Below are 12,839 nucleotides of genomic sequence, written 5' to 3' on the forward strand. Positions count from 1 at the left end.
GTGATTTCTTCCACCAAGATACCCTCCTAATTTTGAAAAAGCCCTCAACTAGGGAAGAAAGCTATGATTACCAATGAAGTTGGTTTCAAAAGATAAAACTTCCAACCAGCATCCCCATTTGCATCTTAGTCTTCGACGGATCTTCTAGCTTTATTTTTCGTGTCTTCAATGATTATCATTAGCAACAGTGTGTCATGAGGAATGTTTTTTTTTTTTTTTTTTTAGAATAAACAATATTATCTACACTAAAGGGTGGGGTAGTGGGTTAAGCCTAACAATGAGCTAGCAATAATGTGGTTCAAATTCGCCTTTGGCGAGAATCAAACCCAAAACCTCTTACTTACCAGTGAAAAAGAATATCATTAGACCGTTAATTTCTTTGAACCCAATTAGATTTCTTAAATATTTCTGATTTGGCTAATATTTTGCAAGGATGAACTATAAGGTGCAACTTGAAAAATAGACGGTTCAAATCGTTAAAGTTCGATGTAGTGTAAACCCCACAACTAATCCCTATTTTTATAAAAAATGGGGATCCCTTCCCTTAAAATTTTCCTGTATATATCAACAAATAAAGTAACTCAGAGTAATTTTCTATTTCTTTAATTCAGGTCAATTTTTCCATTTATTGTGGGACGTGAACATTACATCAGATGAGAAAAAAATGAAATAGATAGATAGATAGGTAAACATTTAAGAAACAAGAAATATTCACCTCAAGAAACCCGAAATATAGAGAAGAGACTAGTAACCTCAAATTAGAATTAAATAATAGTTTTGGGTAAATAGTCCTTTACCACAATGATGAAAATGTGTTAAGTCCTTGCATGATAATGTGAGTTCGAATTCTGTCGGTAGCTAATCTAACAAAATCTATCGTTTAGTAAAAAAAAAAAAAAAAAAAATTCAATTTCTATAATAAACTTATGTTTGATTAGAAGTACTATAGAAAATGTATCATTGGTATTCCTCTCCTCCCTTAGTGTAGAATAATATATATAGTAAATATTAAATTAATTTTTTATAATTCACTTCCGATTGTTTAAAGGGAAAATTTGAAATAGATCCAATTTTATAGACTACCTTTTGAAATAGGTCCAATTTTTAGTGACTTTTGAATTTTGAAATAAGTCTAATTTTTAGTTACTTTGATCCATATCCAAAAATCCCTTGTTTAAATATTGTGTACTTTATGATCTTTATCTATATAGAAAATACTAAAAAAGAATCATTAAATTGGTTTTGTGGCGTACGTCAACATTATGTGCATAGTTTTTAGATATTTGTGCGAGAATTTTAACATTTTGTATAGCCTTTAATTTAGAACAATTTTATAGTCTTAATTATATATCTGTAATGAGTAATGCTATTTATACCATATTTTTATGCCACATTTTTATACTATCTTGGGTGGCATCTGATGTGGACTGCTATATAATTTGAAAATTTGCAAAACCCAAAAAAAGGAATAAGACAATCATTATTTAATTAACTAGTTTTTTTCCTTAATTATTAGTTTATTACATAATGAACTAAATTTAAAAATCTAATTAATTCAAATGATGTGGATGTCCACATCAAATACCATCTAAGATAGTATAAAAATATGGTACAAAAACATAATATAAATAACATTACTCATCTGTAAGATTACAAGCCGAACTTGAACCAGAGCCAAGCGTTACTCGGTTTGTTGGGGGAAAAAAATTCGTTTGTTGGGCTTAAACTAGCCTAGCTCAACTTATTTCTTTTACAAGCTAAACTTGAAGGAGCCAAATTTGATACGAACTTAGATTGTATATATTGATTCAATTTATTACTTATACTCTAAATTATTATTGAACGATATGATTAATTATCTTCAAATCCAATGGTTAATTAGTACCAAATTGTTGATGAAACTACAAAACAAGCTTACATGATACTGAATATATATAGAAAACCCAGAAGATATCGAGTGCTGGCTGAAGAAGTGAAAAACTGAGAGGGTTGAAATATAGGGCAGCTAATAAAGCTGTAATTCATACTTCACCATACTCCCCGATAAAAATTTTAGAACATGAGGATGATGAGACGCCAAACCCTTGTCAAATACACTCTCTCTCTCTCTCTCTCTCTCTCTCTCTCTCTCATGCATGCTGAGCAGCATTTACACCTCTCCCTCCCGCCATAAATGCAATCGCACCCTCTCAATACGCTCTGCATTAACTCCTTCGCTGTCACATCCTCTCCACCTGGTCCTCTTTCTTCCCCCTTCCCCTCATAGTCTCTCTCTCTCTCTCTCTCTCTCTCTCTCTCTCGTTTGCTATTTCGATTCTATCTCCTCTTTTTTCTCGTCCGTTCTCTTTCTGTCTCTCCTTCAATCTTCATCACCGCATTCTTCTTCTTAAACCCACAAGTCTTCCACTCCTACCCACCACGGTCTCGAAGGGAACAGACAGTTCTTTGTTCCCCCAAGGGTCAGCTTCTTTGACCTTCAAGTCCCCCTTTTTGTTTTCTACACAAATCCTTCCGTTATTTTTAGAGAGGGAGAGGGAGTACTGTGTGGTATTGGGAAAACCGAGATTTGGTTAAGTTGGGCGTTACAATCTTAGTTTAGTGTGTTTGAAAACTCATTAACTACTAGCGACAGTCAATTAGCACGCAAGAGCAAAAAGGCTAAGGACTGTTTGAAGGGTCAGTCATTTCTTTCCCTTTTTCTTACTTGTAATAATCCAGTCAATTAGGGTTTTTTTCTCAGACACCGCCAGAGAATCTATTAAAATTTTCAACCACAACAACCCCACAAAGAGTCAAAACCCCCCACACAGAACACCACACCCAGAAACCACCTCTTACCTCTTCAGAGTCAAAGAGGAGAGAGAAAGAGATGGAGTGTGTGTAGTCTAGGGTTTATTTGGAGAGTGAGATATATTTATATGGTAGTCGGACAAAAGCTTCCGGCAAGAGATAGATGCACGAAAACTCTCGGCTAATCTTCTCAGGTCAGTTTAGCTTTCTTTTCTATATATTCCGGGGATAATATATATCCGTATTTGTAGTTGTATATGCGTGTATTTTGGTTTTGGGTTATTTAAGGGATGCATTTGAAGCAAAATCTGTTGGGTGAAACGGTAAATCTTCTGAATATTTTGAGATAAAAAAAACTGTAAATCTTCTTAGAGAGGGAATGGGGGAGACTTGTACGTATGTAGAATCGTAGATACATGTTTACAGATTTATCTTGTACATTTATTTTCTCCTCCCAAATTTCTTTTCTTTCCTGATTTTCTCTCTATGGATTGGGTCGAAGTACTGGAAGAAAAGGTTATTTCTCTTTTTAATTATTTTCCCCCATTATTTTTAATCTATATATATTTATATATATTATCAACTACAGTAGGAGTGTCTTAATTCTAAACCTCGCTCTTAGTTTTGGTCTGAGTTCTTTAAGATGTTTATCAGTGCGGTGCCCTTGATTTATTTATAAACGAATATAAATTGACCCATATTATTTTGTCTTGGCAGATTGAAATTAAGACAAGAGAGACAGGTATTTAGCTAGAACAAGAGTCCTAAATTCTAGGGATTTGGAAGGCGAAAAAAATGTTTCAGCCAAGCATGTTCGAGAATCACATCCTAGATCATATGACGACGAGCAGTACCCACAAAACCTCGGATAGTACTGGCCGACAGCTGGACGATGACTTCGAGACCAAATCCGGCACCGAAACGGCTATGGACGCTCCTTCCGGTGACGAGCAAGATCCCAACGCCACCGGCCCGCGACCCAAAAGAAAACGTTACCATCGTCACACCCAGCGCCAAATTCAGGAGATGGAAGCGTAAGTCCTTATTTTTCTTGTTTGTCTTGGTTTTAGGGTTTTTCAGATCATGAACTTCATTGTGAATTTAACATATATATATCGATCGAATATTTTTTATTTTATAGATTCTTCAAGGACTGTCCTCACCCAGATGACAAGCAAAGGAAGGAGCTGAGTCGTGAACTAGGGTTAGAGCCTTTGCAAGTCAAATTCTGGTTCCAAAACAAGCGCACCCAAATGAAGGTAACGCATATATTCCACCACCAAACACACACGCACACAAACATACATATAAATTGTACGTATATGTAGAAAAATCAATTGGATATGTATGCACTTATGCGTTTCCATAAATCATTTCGTTCCAAATTAATATTCCACTTATGAGAAAATTTATCCTTTATTCTCTTTGAGAGTTTTGACTTTATACTAGTCATTAAGTGTTAGGAATGTCGGTACTCCAAGATAGAGAATGCACAAAGTAAAATAGAAAATGGACACCAAGAATTTATGTGGTTCGGCAATTTATGTTTACGTCCACGAAACAAGAATCAAACAAGAATCAATCTTCACTATATGAAAAAGATGAGTACAACAAGAGTAGTCTTACCAAGCTAAAGACAAGGCTTGATGGATACAAGAAAGTATAACACACACTTTCTATCACTCTAAGCTTCACTCACACAATATGTAGTGGAACACTCTCACTCTCACTCTTGGAGTGCAACTCTAGCTTTGGACTTGATCCTTTTCTACTCACTTCTTTCTTAATTGGTTACATCACTACAACATCACACCCATATTTATAGGCGAGGGCTTGGCATTCTACTAGTTTCTAGTATATTCTACAAACCTCTAGCTTAGATAATTCTAGACTAGCCACAAAATTGTAGCTTCTAGATCTTTCCATTTGCAACCAAGGAAGCTAGTACTTTCTAGCTTCTTCCACCAACTTACTAACTTGCTAGAATTGTCTAGCATGCTCCAGCCACCTCACTTGCTTACTAGAATAATCTAGAACATTCATCATGGGCTGGACCATATATATACCAACATTAAGAACTTTCATTATATGGGACCTCTATGCACACATTAAGCTCTCGAATAACTTGGCCCTATTTAACTCCTTTTTTATTGGTTTGATTACTTTGTGTATCAATTTTGACATTATGTATTACTCTTAGGCACAACATGAACGCCATGAGAATTCAATTTTGAAATCTGAGAACGACAAGCTTCGTGCCGAGAACAATAGGTACAAGGAAGCCCTTGCCAATGCCACGTGCCCCAACTGTGGAGGACCAGCTGCGATTGGGGAGATGTCATTTGATGAGCAACATTTGAGGATTGAAAATGCTCGTTTACATGAAGAGGTGACCATTATTATAAAACATACAACACCTCTTTCTCGTTATTATAATTGATCTAACCTATTGAGTTTTGTTCAATTGGTTTCACAGATTGATAAGATATCTTCGATTGCTGCCAAATATGTTGGGAAGCCTTTGACGAGCTCATTTTCCTCTCACATGTCATCTCATGTGCCTTCCGGCCGCTCCATTGATCTTGGGGTTGGCAGTTTTGGTACTCAGCCAGGCTTCGTAGGAGAAATGTATGGATCATCTAGTGATCTTCTCAGGTCGGTTTCAGTGCCCACTGAGGCAGATAAGCCGATGATCGTTGAGCTTGCCGTTGCAGCCATGGAAGAACTAATTAGAATGGCCGAGGCTGGAGACCCTTTATGGGTTCCTGGTGACCATAACTCAATTCACCAAGAGATTTTAAACGAAGACGAGTACTTGAGGACATTTCCGAGGGGGATTGGCCCTAAACCATTGGGCTTAAAGTCTGAGGCTTCAAGAGAAACAGCATTGGTCATCATGAATCATGTTAACCTTGTTGAGATTCTCATGGATGTGGTAATTAACACACATATTTGAACATTAAGTAAATTTTGGATTTAAAAGAACTCTCTCTGAATTTAACACAATGATGTCTTTCAGAATCAATGGTCTACCGTCTTTTGTGGTATTGTCTCAAGAGCAATGACCCTTGATATCCTATCAACTGGAGTAGCTGGAAACTACAATGGAGCCTTGCAAGTGGTATGTACACAACACACAAATTAATTTGAATTTAGAATGGATTAAAGCATTTACTGAAGTTAACAAATATGATATAATTCATATGTAGATGACTGCTGAATTTCAAGTACCCTCACCACTCGTTCCAACCCGTGAGAATTACTTTGTAAGGTACTGTAAGCAGAGTGTTGATGGAACTTGGGCAGTCGTTGATGTTTCTTTGGACAACCTACGCCCAAGTCCAGTTTCAAGAAGTCGAAGAAGGCCATCCGGCTGCTTAATACAAGAATTGCAAAATGGCTACTCCAAGGTCTGTAAATTAAGTTTTTCACTAGCTTGCTCTTCTAAGCTCATTATAGTTCATGTTTTTTTTTTCTTTCACTAGTTAACATTGTTCTCTCAACTAATTCACACATTCGTGATTTTTATGTATGATTGTTTAGGTTATATGGGTGGAACATGTTGAAGTGGATGATAGTGCTGTTCACAACATATACAGACCACTAGTCAATTCTGGTCTTGCCTTTGGAGCTAAGCGTTGGGTGGCTACACTTGATAGACAGTGCCAACGTCTTGCGAGTTCCATGGCCAGTAACATTCCTGCTGGAGATCTTTGTGGTACACATTAATCTTAATTTACTTTTTTGGTAATTAGTTTTCCCTTAATATCAAAGTAATGGGTTTGAATTGTTGTCTTATAATATAGTGATAACCAGTACTGAAGGGAGGAAAAGTATGTTGAAGCTGGCACAAAGAATGGTGATGAGTTTCTGTACCGGTGTTGGTGCTTCTACTGCACATGCATGGACTACATTATCAGCAACGGGTTCAGATGATGTAAGGGTCATGACCCGAAAAAGTATGGACGATCCAGGCAGGCCTCCTGGGATTGTTCTAAGTGCTGCAACTTCCTTCTGGATTCCTGTTCCTCCCAAGAGAGTTTTCAATTTCCTGCGGGATGAAAACTCTCGTAGTGAGGTACATATTGCATGTTAATATATGTACATATATATCTCTGATATATTAGGGCATTGCTGAGTAAAGCATCATAGATATAAATCTGATATATTAGGGCACTGCTACGTATAGCATATGTGTAAACCTGCATATTTAATTTATGGCATATAATTTTCAGTGGGATATACTTTCAAATGGTGGGCTAGTTCAAGAGATGGCACACATAGCTAATGGTCGTGATCCAGGCAACTGTGTCTCCCTACTTCGCGTAAATGTAAGTCTCGATCAAAATATATGCATGCGTTACATTGTCAAATTGTGAACAACTGACTATCTAGGTTAGTTCTTGCATGAATGTGCTCCCAAATCACAGTGAATATTTTATTCACCATAGTTTTTAAACACTAGACCAAGCTAATTAATAGGGGAACAATTCATGTTTTGTAGAGTGCAAATTCAAGCCAAAGCAATATGCTGATACTTCAGGAAAGCTGCACTGATTCAACCGGGTCATATGTGATTTATGCACCAGTTGATATCGTGGCCATGAATGTCGTGTTAAGTGGTGGAGACCCAGATTATGTAGCACTTCTGCCCTCAGGTTTTGCCATCCTTCCAGATGGACCTGCTGGGTCCGCAGGAGGAGGAGCCCTTGATGTTGGCTCTGGTGGGTCTCTACTCACCGTAGCATTTCAAATCTTGGTTGATTCAATTCCTACTGCCAAACTATCTCTGGGATCTGTGGCTACTGTTAACAATCTAATTAAGTGCACGGTTGAGCGTATTAGAGCCGCGGTTACATGTGAACAAAATCCATGACAACTAAAAAGCCTAAATACATGGTGAGCTCACTTAATTACTAATTAGTATTTTGGTTTTTTAATTATTTCACTAGACTTATTATTATTTTCTTCTTCTGTCTTTTTTCTTTGGCAGTTGGAAAGAGGTAGAGGAAGAAAGCAAGAATGGTGGGTTTACTTCGAAATTGAGGGTTACAAAGGGGAAAAAAGTCAAGAGCGCACCTTATAATATCCTTATCTTGTGGAATTTTGGTGATATTTAGGAAACCCTAAAGCAAATCACCACCCCACAAGGGTAGTGGGTTCGGGTATTGACTTCCCCTAAACAAAGAGGAAACTATGCTCAAGACTTTGTTAATTATTAGCTATCTATGAAAAGTTTGGAATAACTCTGTTCACCTTTAATTACTGTTTGGGTCTAGGGATTAGGATAGGGTTATTAGGGCTAGGGTTCACCGCAGGGTGGTTTATGCCTGTCTAAGCTTCTTTTCCCTACTCTTGTTTATGTTTAAGAGAGGCGTTTAGTTGGAGTACTTTTGAGATCACATTAACAATGCTTCCAGTTTCAACTGTTTGTAGCTTTCAAAGTAATTTTTGTTTATTTGGTAATTAGTTATCATATTTTTAGGAAAGAGGAGTAGGTCTTGTTACATGCACTCCAATACTTGAAGCCTGACGAGTTAAAAATTATAGATTTGATTCTTTGCAAATTAATCTCAATATGATCAATCAATGCTGTAACTTTGAGTTTATCGAAATATATGGTGAAGTTTTTCAGTTAACATATGTTTTATCTTAAATCACTTATTCACAAAATTCTCTTTGTCAATCAAAAGAGAGTTAAAAGAACAAATTAACCTTGTTAACAAAATTAAAGAAAAATAACCAAAATAAAAGTTATGTTCAAAATAGGAAATTACACACAAAATAGTTTTACTGTTTTTTAAGATATGAACAACCTATTTAATAAAAAAATTATTTGAAAGTCGTGGCAATCTTTCTTTGTAAATTTTATTTTCAAAATTTTATAAACGCATACATACAATATTGCTAGTTTAGGTTTAATTATCGTCAAAGATGAAGTTGAACCACATTATTATGGCAAGTTCATTGTAACCTACTCCCTCAACCCATGAATGTAGATACTATCGTTTGTTCAAAATATTTTTTTTTTGCATAAATCAGGATTCTCTCCGCCTCCCCTTCCCTCCCCCTCACCTTCTATCCCTTTTTCTCACACTTTTTTCTTTATCTTTCTCTATAAAAAAAAAAATAATACAAAATATTGACGTAACTTAATCGTAATCGTTCAAATAGGAAAAAACTGAAGAAGAATGATTTGGAGGTGAGAATTCTACTCCTATTTTACATTGCGAATGTATATGGTGAAAAAATATGTTTTTTTTTCTGAAAAATTAAACTCATTGGAACTTGGAATAGGGTGAGTGTTGGATTATTGAAAATAAATTAGTGGTACAACATTCTTGGCTGCATGTTGGATTATTACAAAAAAAAAAAAAAAAAAAAAAAAAAAAAACAGAAAAAGGGTTCTTGGTTGTATGTAAAAATAAATAAATAAATCAATTGTCAAATTGACCCTAAGTCAACGTCCAGCTTCTGGAATTTTTTAAAAAAATGCCAAGGTCCATCATTGTTCCTCCAAATTTAGTTTGACGTAGCAGTATTATTCTAACATGCAGCCTTTTGATGCCAAAACTTTGAGGATATAATGGTTAGTATTGAGAATCTCTACTCCATCCGTCCCAAGATATTATACACACTGGAGCACCTCGACTTTTATGGGAAAGCAGAAGACCAAATTTATGGTTTTATCCACGGTTGTTGAGATTTCATTCAATTTGTAGCAGAAAATTGCAAGGGCCTCCATGAAATATAGAGGTGGTGTTAATTGCTATCTTGCGGTTGTGGTACTAGTTCTAGAAGAATCGCTTGTATTTTATATTCCAATGCCCCATTCTTCCCTTCGAGGGAATTAAAGTCATCCCCAGACTTGCAATTACCTACTGATGAATTAATAAGAAACTTTGCCGCAAGCTTAATATTCAATTTATATATGTGACTCATATATATACATGTGCATGTGTGTATATATGGTACATGGACCTAACAGAGATATGACGCAAAACAGAACACAATACATTCTAAGATTCATACAACCCCACTTACTGGGATAAGGCTTGGTTGTTGTTGTCGTTATTGTTGTTGTTATATGCATGAATACAAGGAATTACTTTAAAATTCAAAGTTTTTAGGACTTCCACGTTCCAAATGTGTTTGAAGTTCTTCTAACCACAAATGTCTTGGAAGAAAATGATGCAATCTTAGATTATATATGATGACCAAGCAAGTTAAATATCTCCAAATAAACTATTCTAATCAGTATCGCAACAAAGGGTGGAACTAAGAAATTTCGTAAAGGTGGGCTATAACTATAGTGGCCTATGTTTTCCAGAGATGGGTGGACTGATTTTCACTAGCCAAAGTGAATTTCATTAAAATTAACACTAAATTCTTACAATTCTAAATTTTTGCACTCGACTGCAGCCTACCCTAGTTTAAAGGTGGCTCTGCCGTTGTTCGCAACAACACCTTTAACTCTAGCTAAGTGTGCACTGTTTCAAGTGTAATTTCTATGTTATGCATGACAATGCGTATATCAATTGAAACATATTACTAAGGTGCTCTTTTAATTTATGAATTAATTCTTCGATTGAAACATATTTTCTTGGATTTCTTGTTTTTTTGGTGTCATCATGTTTTCGAGTAGTTAGGGACTACATATACCAATTGATGCAAGCACCATAATACCACCGTAGACTGGCAACTGCACAGATGACAAAGATGTAGCATTGACTCTGTGCACCCATTAAATATTTCAGACTCAAAATTTCAAAAAGAAAAGTAGTATCAAATTTTCATATATGGTAGATATAAGCTATGCTTGTTGCACAATTTTATGTAAGATTTAACGTTTGTGTGATGTTCGTATTTTGCACAGTCATATATATAGTAATAAAGATCTCTGCTCCCCTCCAGTGTTAATTAAAAAAGATGGTTGTGAAGTACAGTATCTATTTATTCATGCAATAATATCTTTTGCTCCCAGAAATTTATAGCGTGTCGAAGAAAGAATATACATCGCTTTAAAGAAGGCCAATGAAAAACAAACCATACTTGTACCTTATATTTTGAGCAGTGGCAGAGAATTATAACTGCATGAAAATTGCAGACACTAAATTGTGTTAGCTTTAATTTCTTCTTCTTCTTCTTATCCTTCTCTTTTCTGTTGCCTTCGTTCTTGTTATATATTCTAATTAGGGAAGGAACAGAAGTAGATGGTGGTTAGAGAGAGAGAGAGAGAGAGAGAGAGAGAGAGAGATGTGTACGTACAGTTGTGGGTTTATTGGGAGGAGTGGTACTGGTTAGATTTTGCTCTGGTGCTTTTACTGCTGTGACTCTGAAAGAATTACAGTGAGTGGTGGTTCTAGTTAATTACTTCTTTAATCATTTATGTGGATATATATTTGTGCGTGTGCGTGTTTTACAGTGTATAGACATGACTATTACAACTAGAAACAGTAGAAACTATTGGTTGAGAAGGAGTTCTTGAACCAGTAAATTAAGCAACGTCTTATCTTGGGTTCTATTCAAAGATTGAATTTTTTTCCTTTACCTTTTTCCATCTAATCAACATTGATCTGCGAGAGGGTGTATCCCAAAAATGATAATTTAGGACATAAGATTATGATGTGAGGAGCTTAGGCTCTCTATATATGTCCATTTGGTAGTTAAATTCGGCAGTATAAGGTATTGGCGTTGGCTGAGATGCACACTAAATGATATTTTATGCATCACATATCATACGCGAACACTATGCTGTAATGCAAAAATTGTCTCTTGAAGGCACAAATGCAATTTAGTATTATCTGATCATTAGATTATTTTTAGAACATGGCTTTTGTGAAACAGCATCACCATTATCTTCTTTGCGAAAGAAGGGGAAGACTATAATCTGACACCAATGAAGTTTAACCTTCATCCACCTGTGACAGTACATTTTGAACAAGGTGAAGCTTCCGAAACATCAATTTTATGTTCCGTTCGTCAAAAATAATTTTTCTCAATCAATATGTTTGTAGTTTCATCGGTTAGGCTTTTATTCTACAATGGAGAGTGAGAGTGGTTTAGAGAGTTGAAGAAGATAAATAATCTTGTGATATACATGTTAAAAGTGATTTGGGGTGTATTTAGTATTTTAAAAATTGGATAAATATCAGTTTACTACCCTCAAGTTTTGTGGTTTTCAACATTTGGTACATAAAGTTTTTTTCGTCTCAGAGTCGTATCTAAAAGGTTAATTTTGGGACAATCTCATACATCCGTTAGTCTGGCTGTTAAGTCTTCCGTTAACTGATGATGTGGCGCCCATGTGGACAATAACTGGGCGCCACATGTCATTAAGGGATCCACTTGGAAATTTAAAAATAAAAAAAAAACTAAAAAATTAAAAAACTTAAAAAAAGAAACTGATCAAAACCCTTATCATTTTCCCGCAGTTTCTCGACAACCAAACATTCCAATTCTCTCTCAAAGTTTCCTTCGATACAAAAATTTTCCGTTTTAGTTTGCAAGAATGATGTCGTATTAGGAGGATCAAGACAACGACAAATGTGTTTCTGATCTCAGCACCAGCACCAGAGACTTGGGAGACAACGACCATACCAGCAGAGACGGTGTCTTTTCGATGCAACCCAACTCCAAGGAAACGATGGAGTTCCATTCACTGAAGGAGGAACATATGACTCCGACCCACAACAACAACCGCAGGCTCACCTCATCGGAATGTTCCCGGTCACGATGCAAATGCCCATGTTCGTACATGAATCTGTCTCTGCCCCGACCCGACGATCCTCCACCAAGGACTGCCATACGAAAGTTGAAGGTCGCGACCGACGGATCTGAATACCCACTACTTGTGCTGCCATGATCTTCCAGCTGACGCAAGAACTCAGCCACAAGTCTGATGGACAAACGTTTATTGACTGCTCAAACACGCTAAGCAAGCCATCATTGAAGCCACAGGTGCGGGTCCTGGTAAGGGTTACGAGGTCGCGAGGGCCGAATCGATCTCCGTTCACCCATTGCCAGTGGCAGTGAGACGAATGGTGATG

The 12,839-nt window shown here is 36.3% G+C and overlaps 1 protein-coding gene across 1 annotated transcript; it reads left to right on the top strand.

The window, feature by feature from the left end:
* The first annotated feature begins 3,430 nt into the window (after positions 1–3,430).
* LOC137730003 (homeobox-leucine zipper protein MERISTEM L1-like) lies at positions 3,431–8,339 on the top strand. The gene is made up of 11 exons (XM_068469062.1): positions 3,431–3,824; positions 3,932–4,049; positions 4,991–5,179; positions 5,267–5,725; positions 5,810–5,911; positions 6,000–6,200; positions 6,334–6,508; positions 6,597–6,868; positions 7,026–7,121; positions 7,295–7,689; positions 7,784–8,339. The coding sequence occupies exons 1-10, from the start codon at positions 3,586–3,588 to the stop codon at positions 7,664–7,666; spliced, it is 2,223 nt and encodes a 740-aa protein (XP_068325163.1). The 5' UTR covers positions 3,431–3,585; the 3' UTR covers positions 7,667–7,689; positions 7,784–8,339.
* The last annotated feature ends 4,500 nt before the right edge of the window (positions 8,340–12,839 follow it).

The sequence above is a fragment of the Pyrus communis genome, chromosome 3 (genome assembly GCF_963583255.1).
Source record: "Pyrus communis chromosome 3, drPyrComm1.1, whole genome shotgun sequence".
In the NCBI taxonomy this organism is placed as follows: domain Eukaryota; kingdom Viridiplantae; phylum Streptophyta; class Magnoliopsida; order Rosales; family Rosaceae; genus Pyrus; species Pyrus communis.

What these genes read in the sequence shown, in the direction of transcription:
- LOC137730003 (XM_068469062.1), top strand. Translation starts at nt 3,586, where the DNA reads ATGTTTCAGCCAAGCATGTTCGAGAATCACATCCTAGATCATATGACG. An exon ending in TTGAGATTCTCATGGATGTG is followed by an intron (nt 5,726 to 5,809) that starts GTAATTAACACA and finishes GATGTCTTTCAG; the next exon opens with AATCAATGGTCTACCGTCTT. An exon ending in TCCTGCTGGAGATCTTTGTG is followed by an intron (nt 6,509 to 6,596) that starts GTACACATTAAT and finishes CTTATAATATAG; the next exon opens with TGATAACCAGTACTGAAGGG.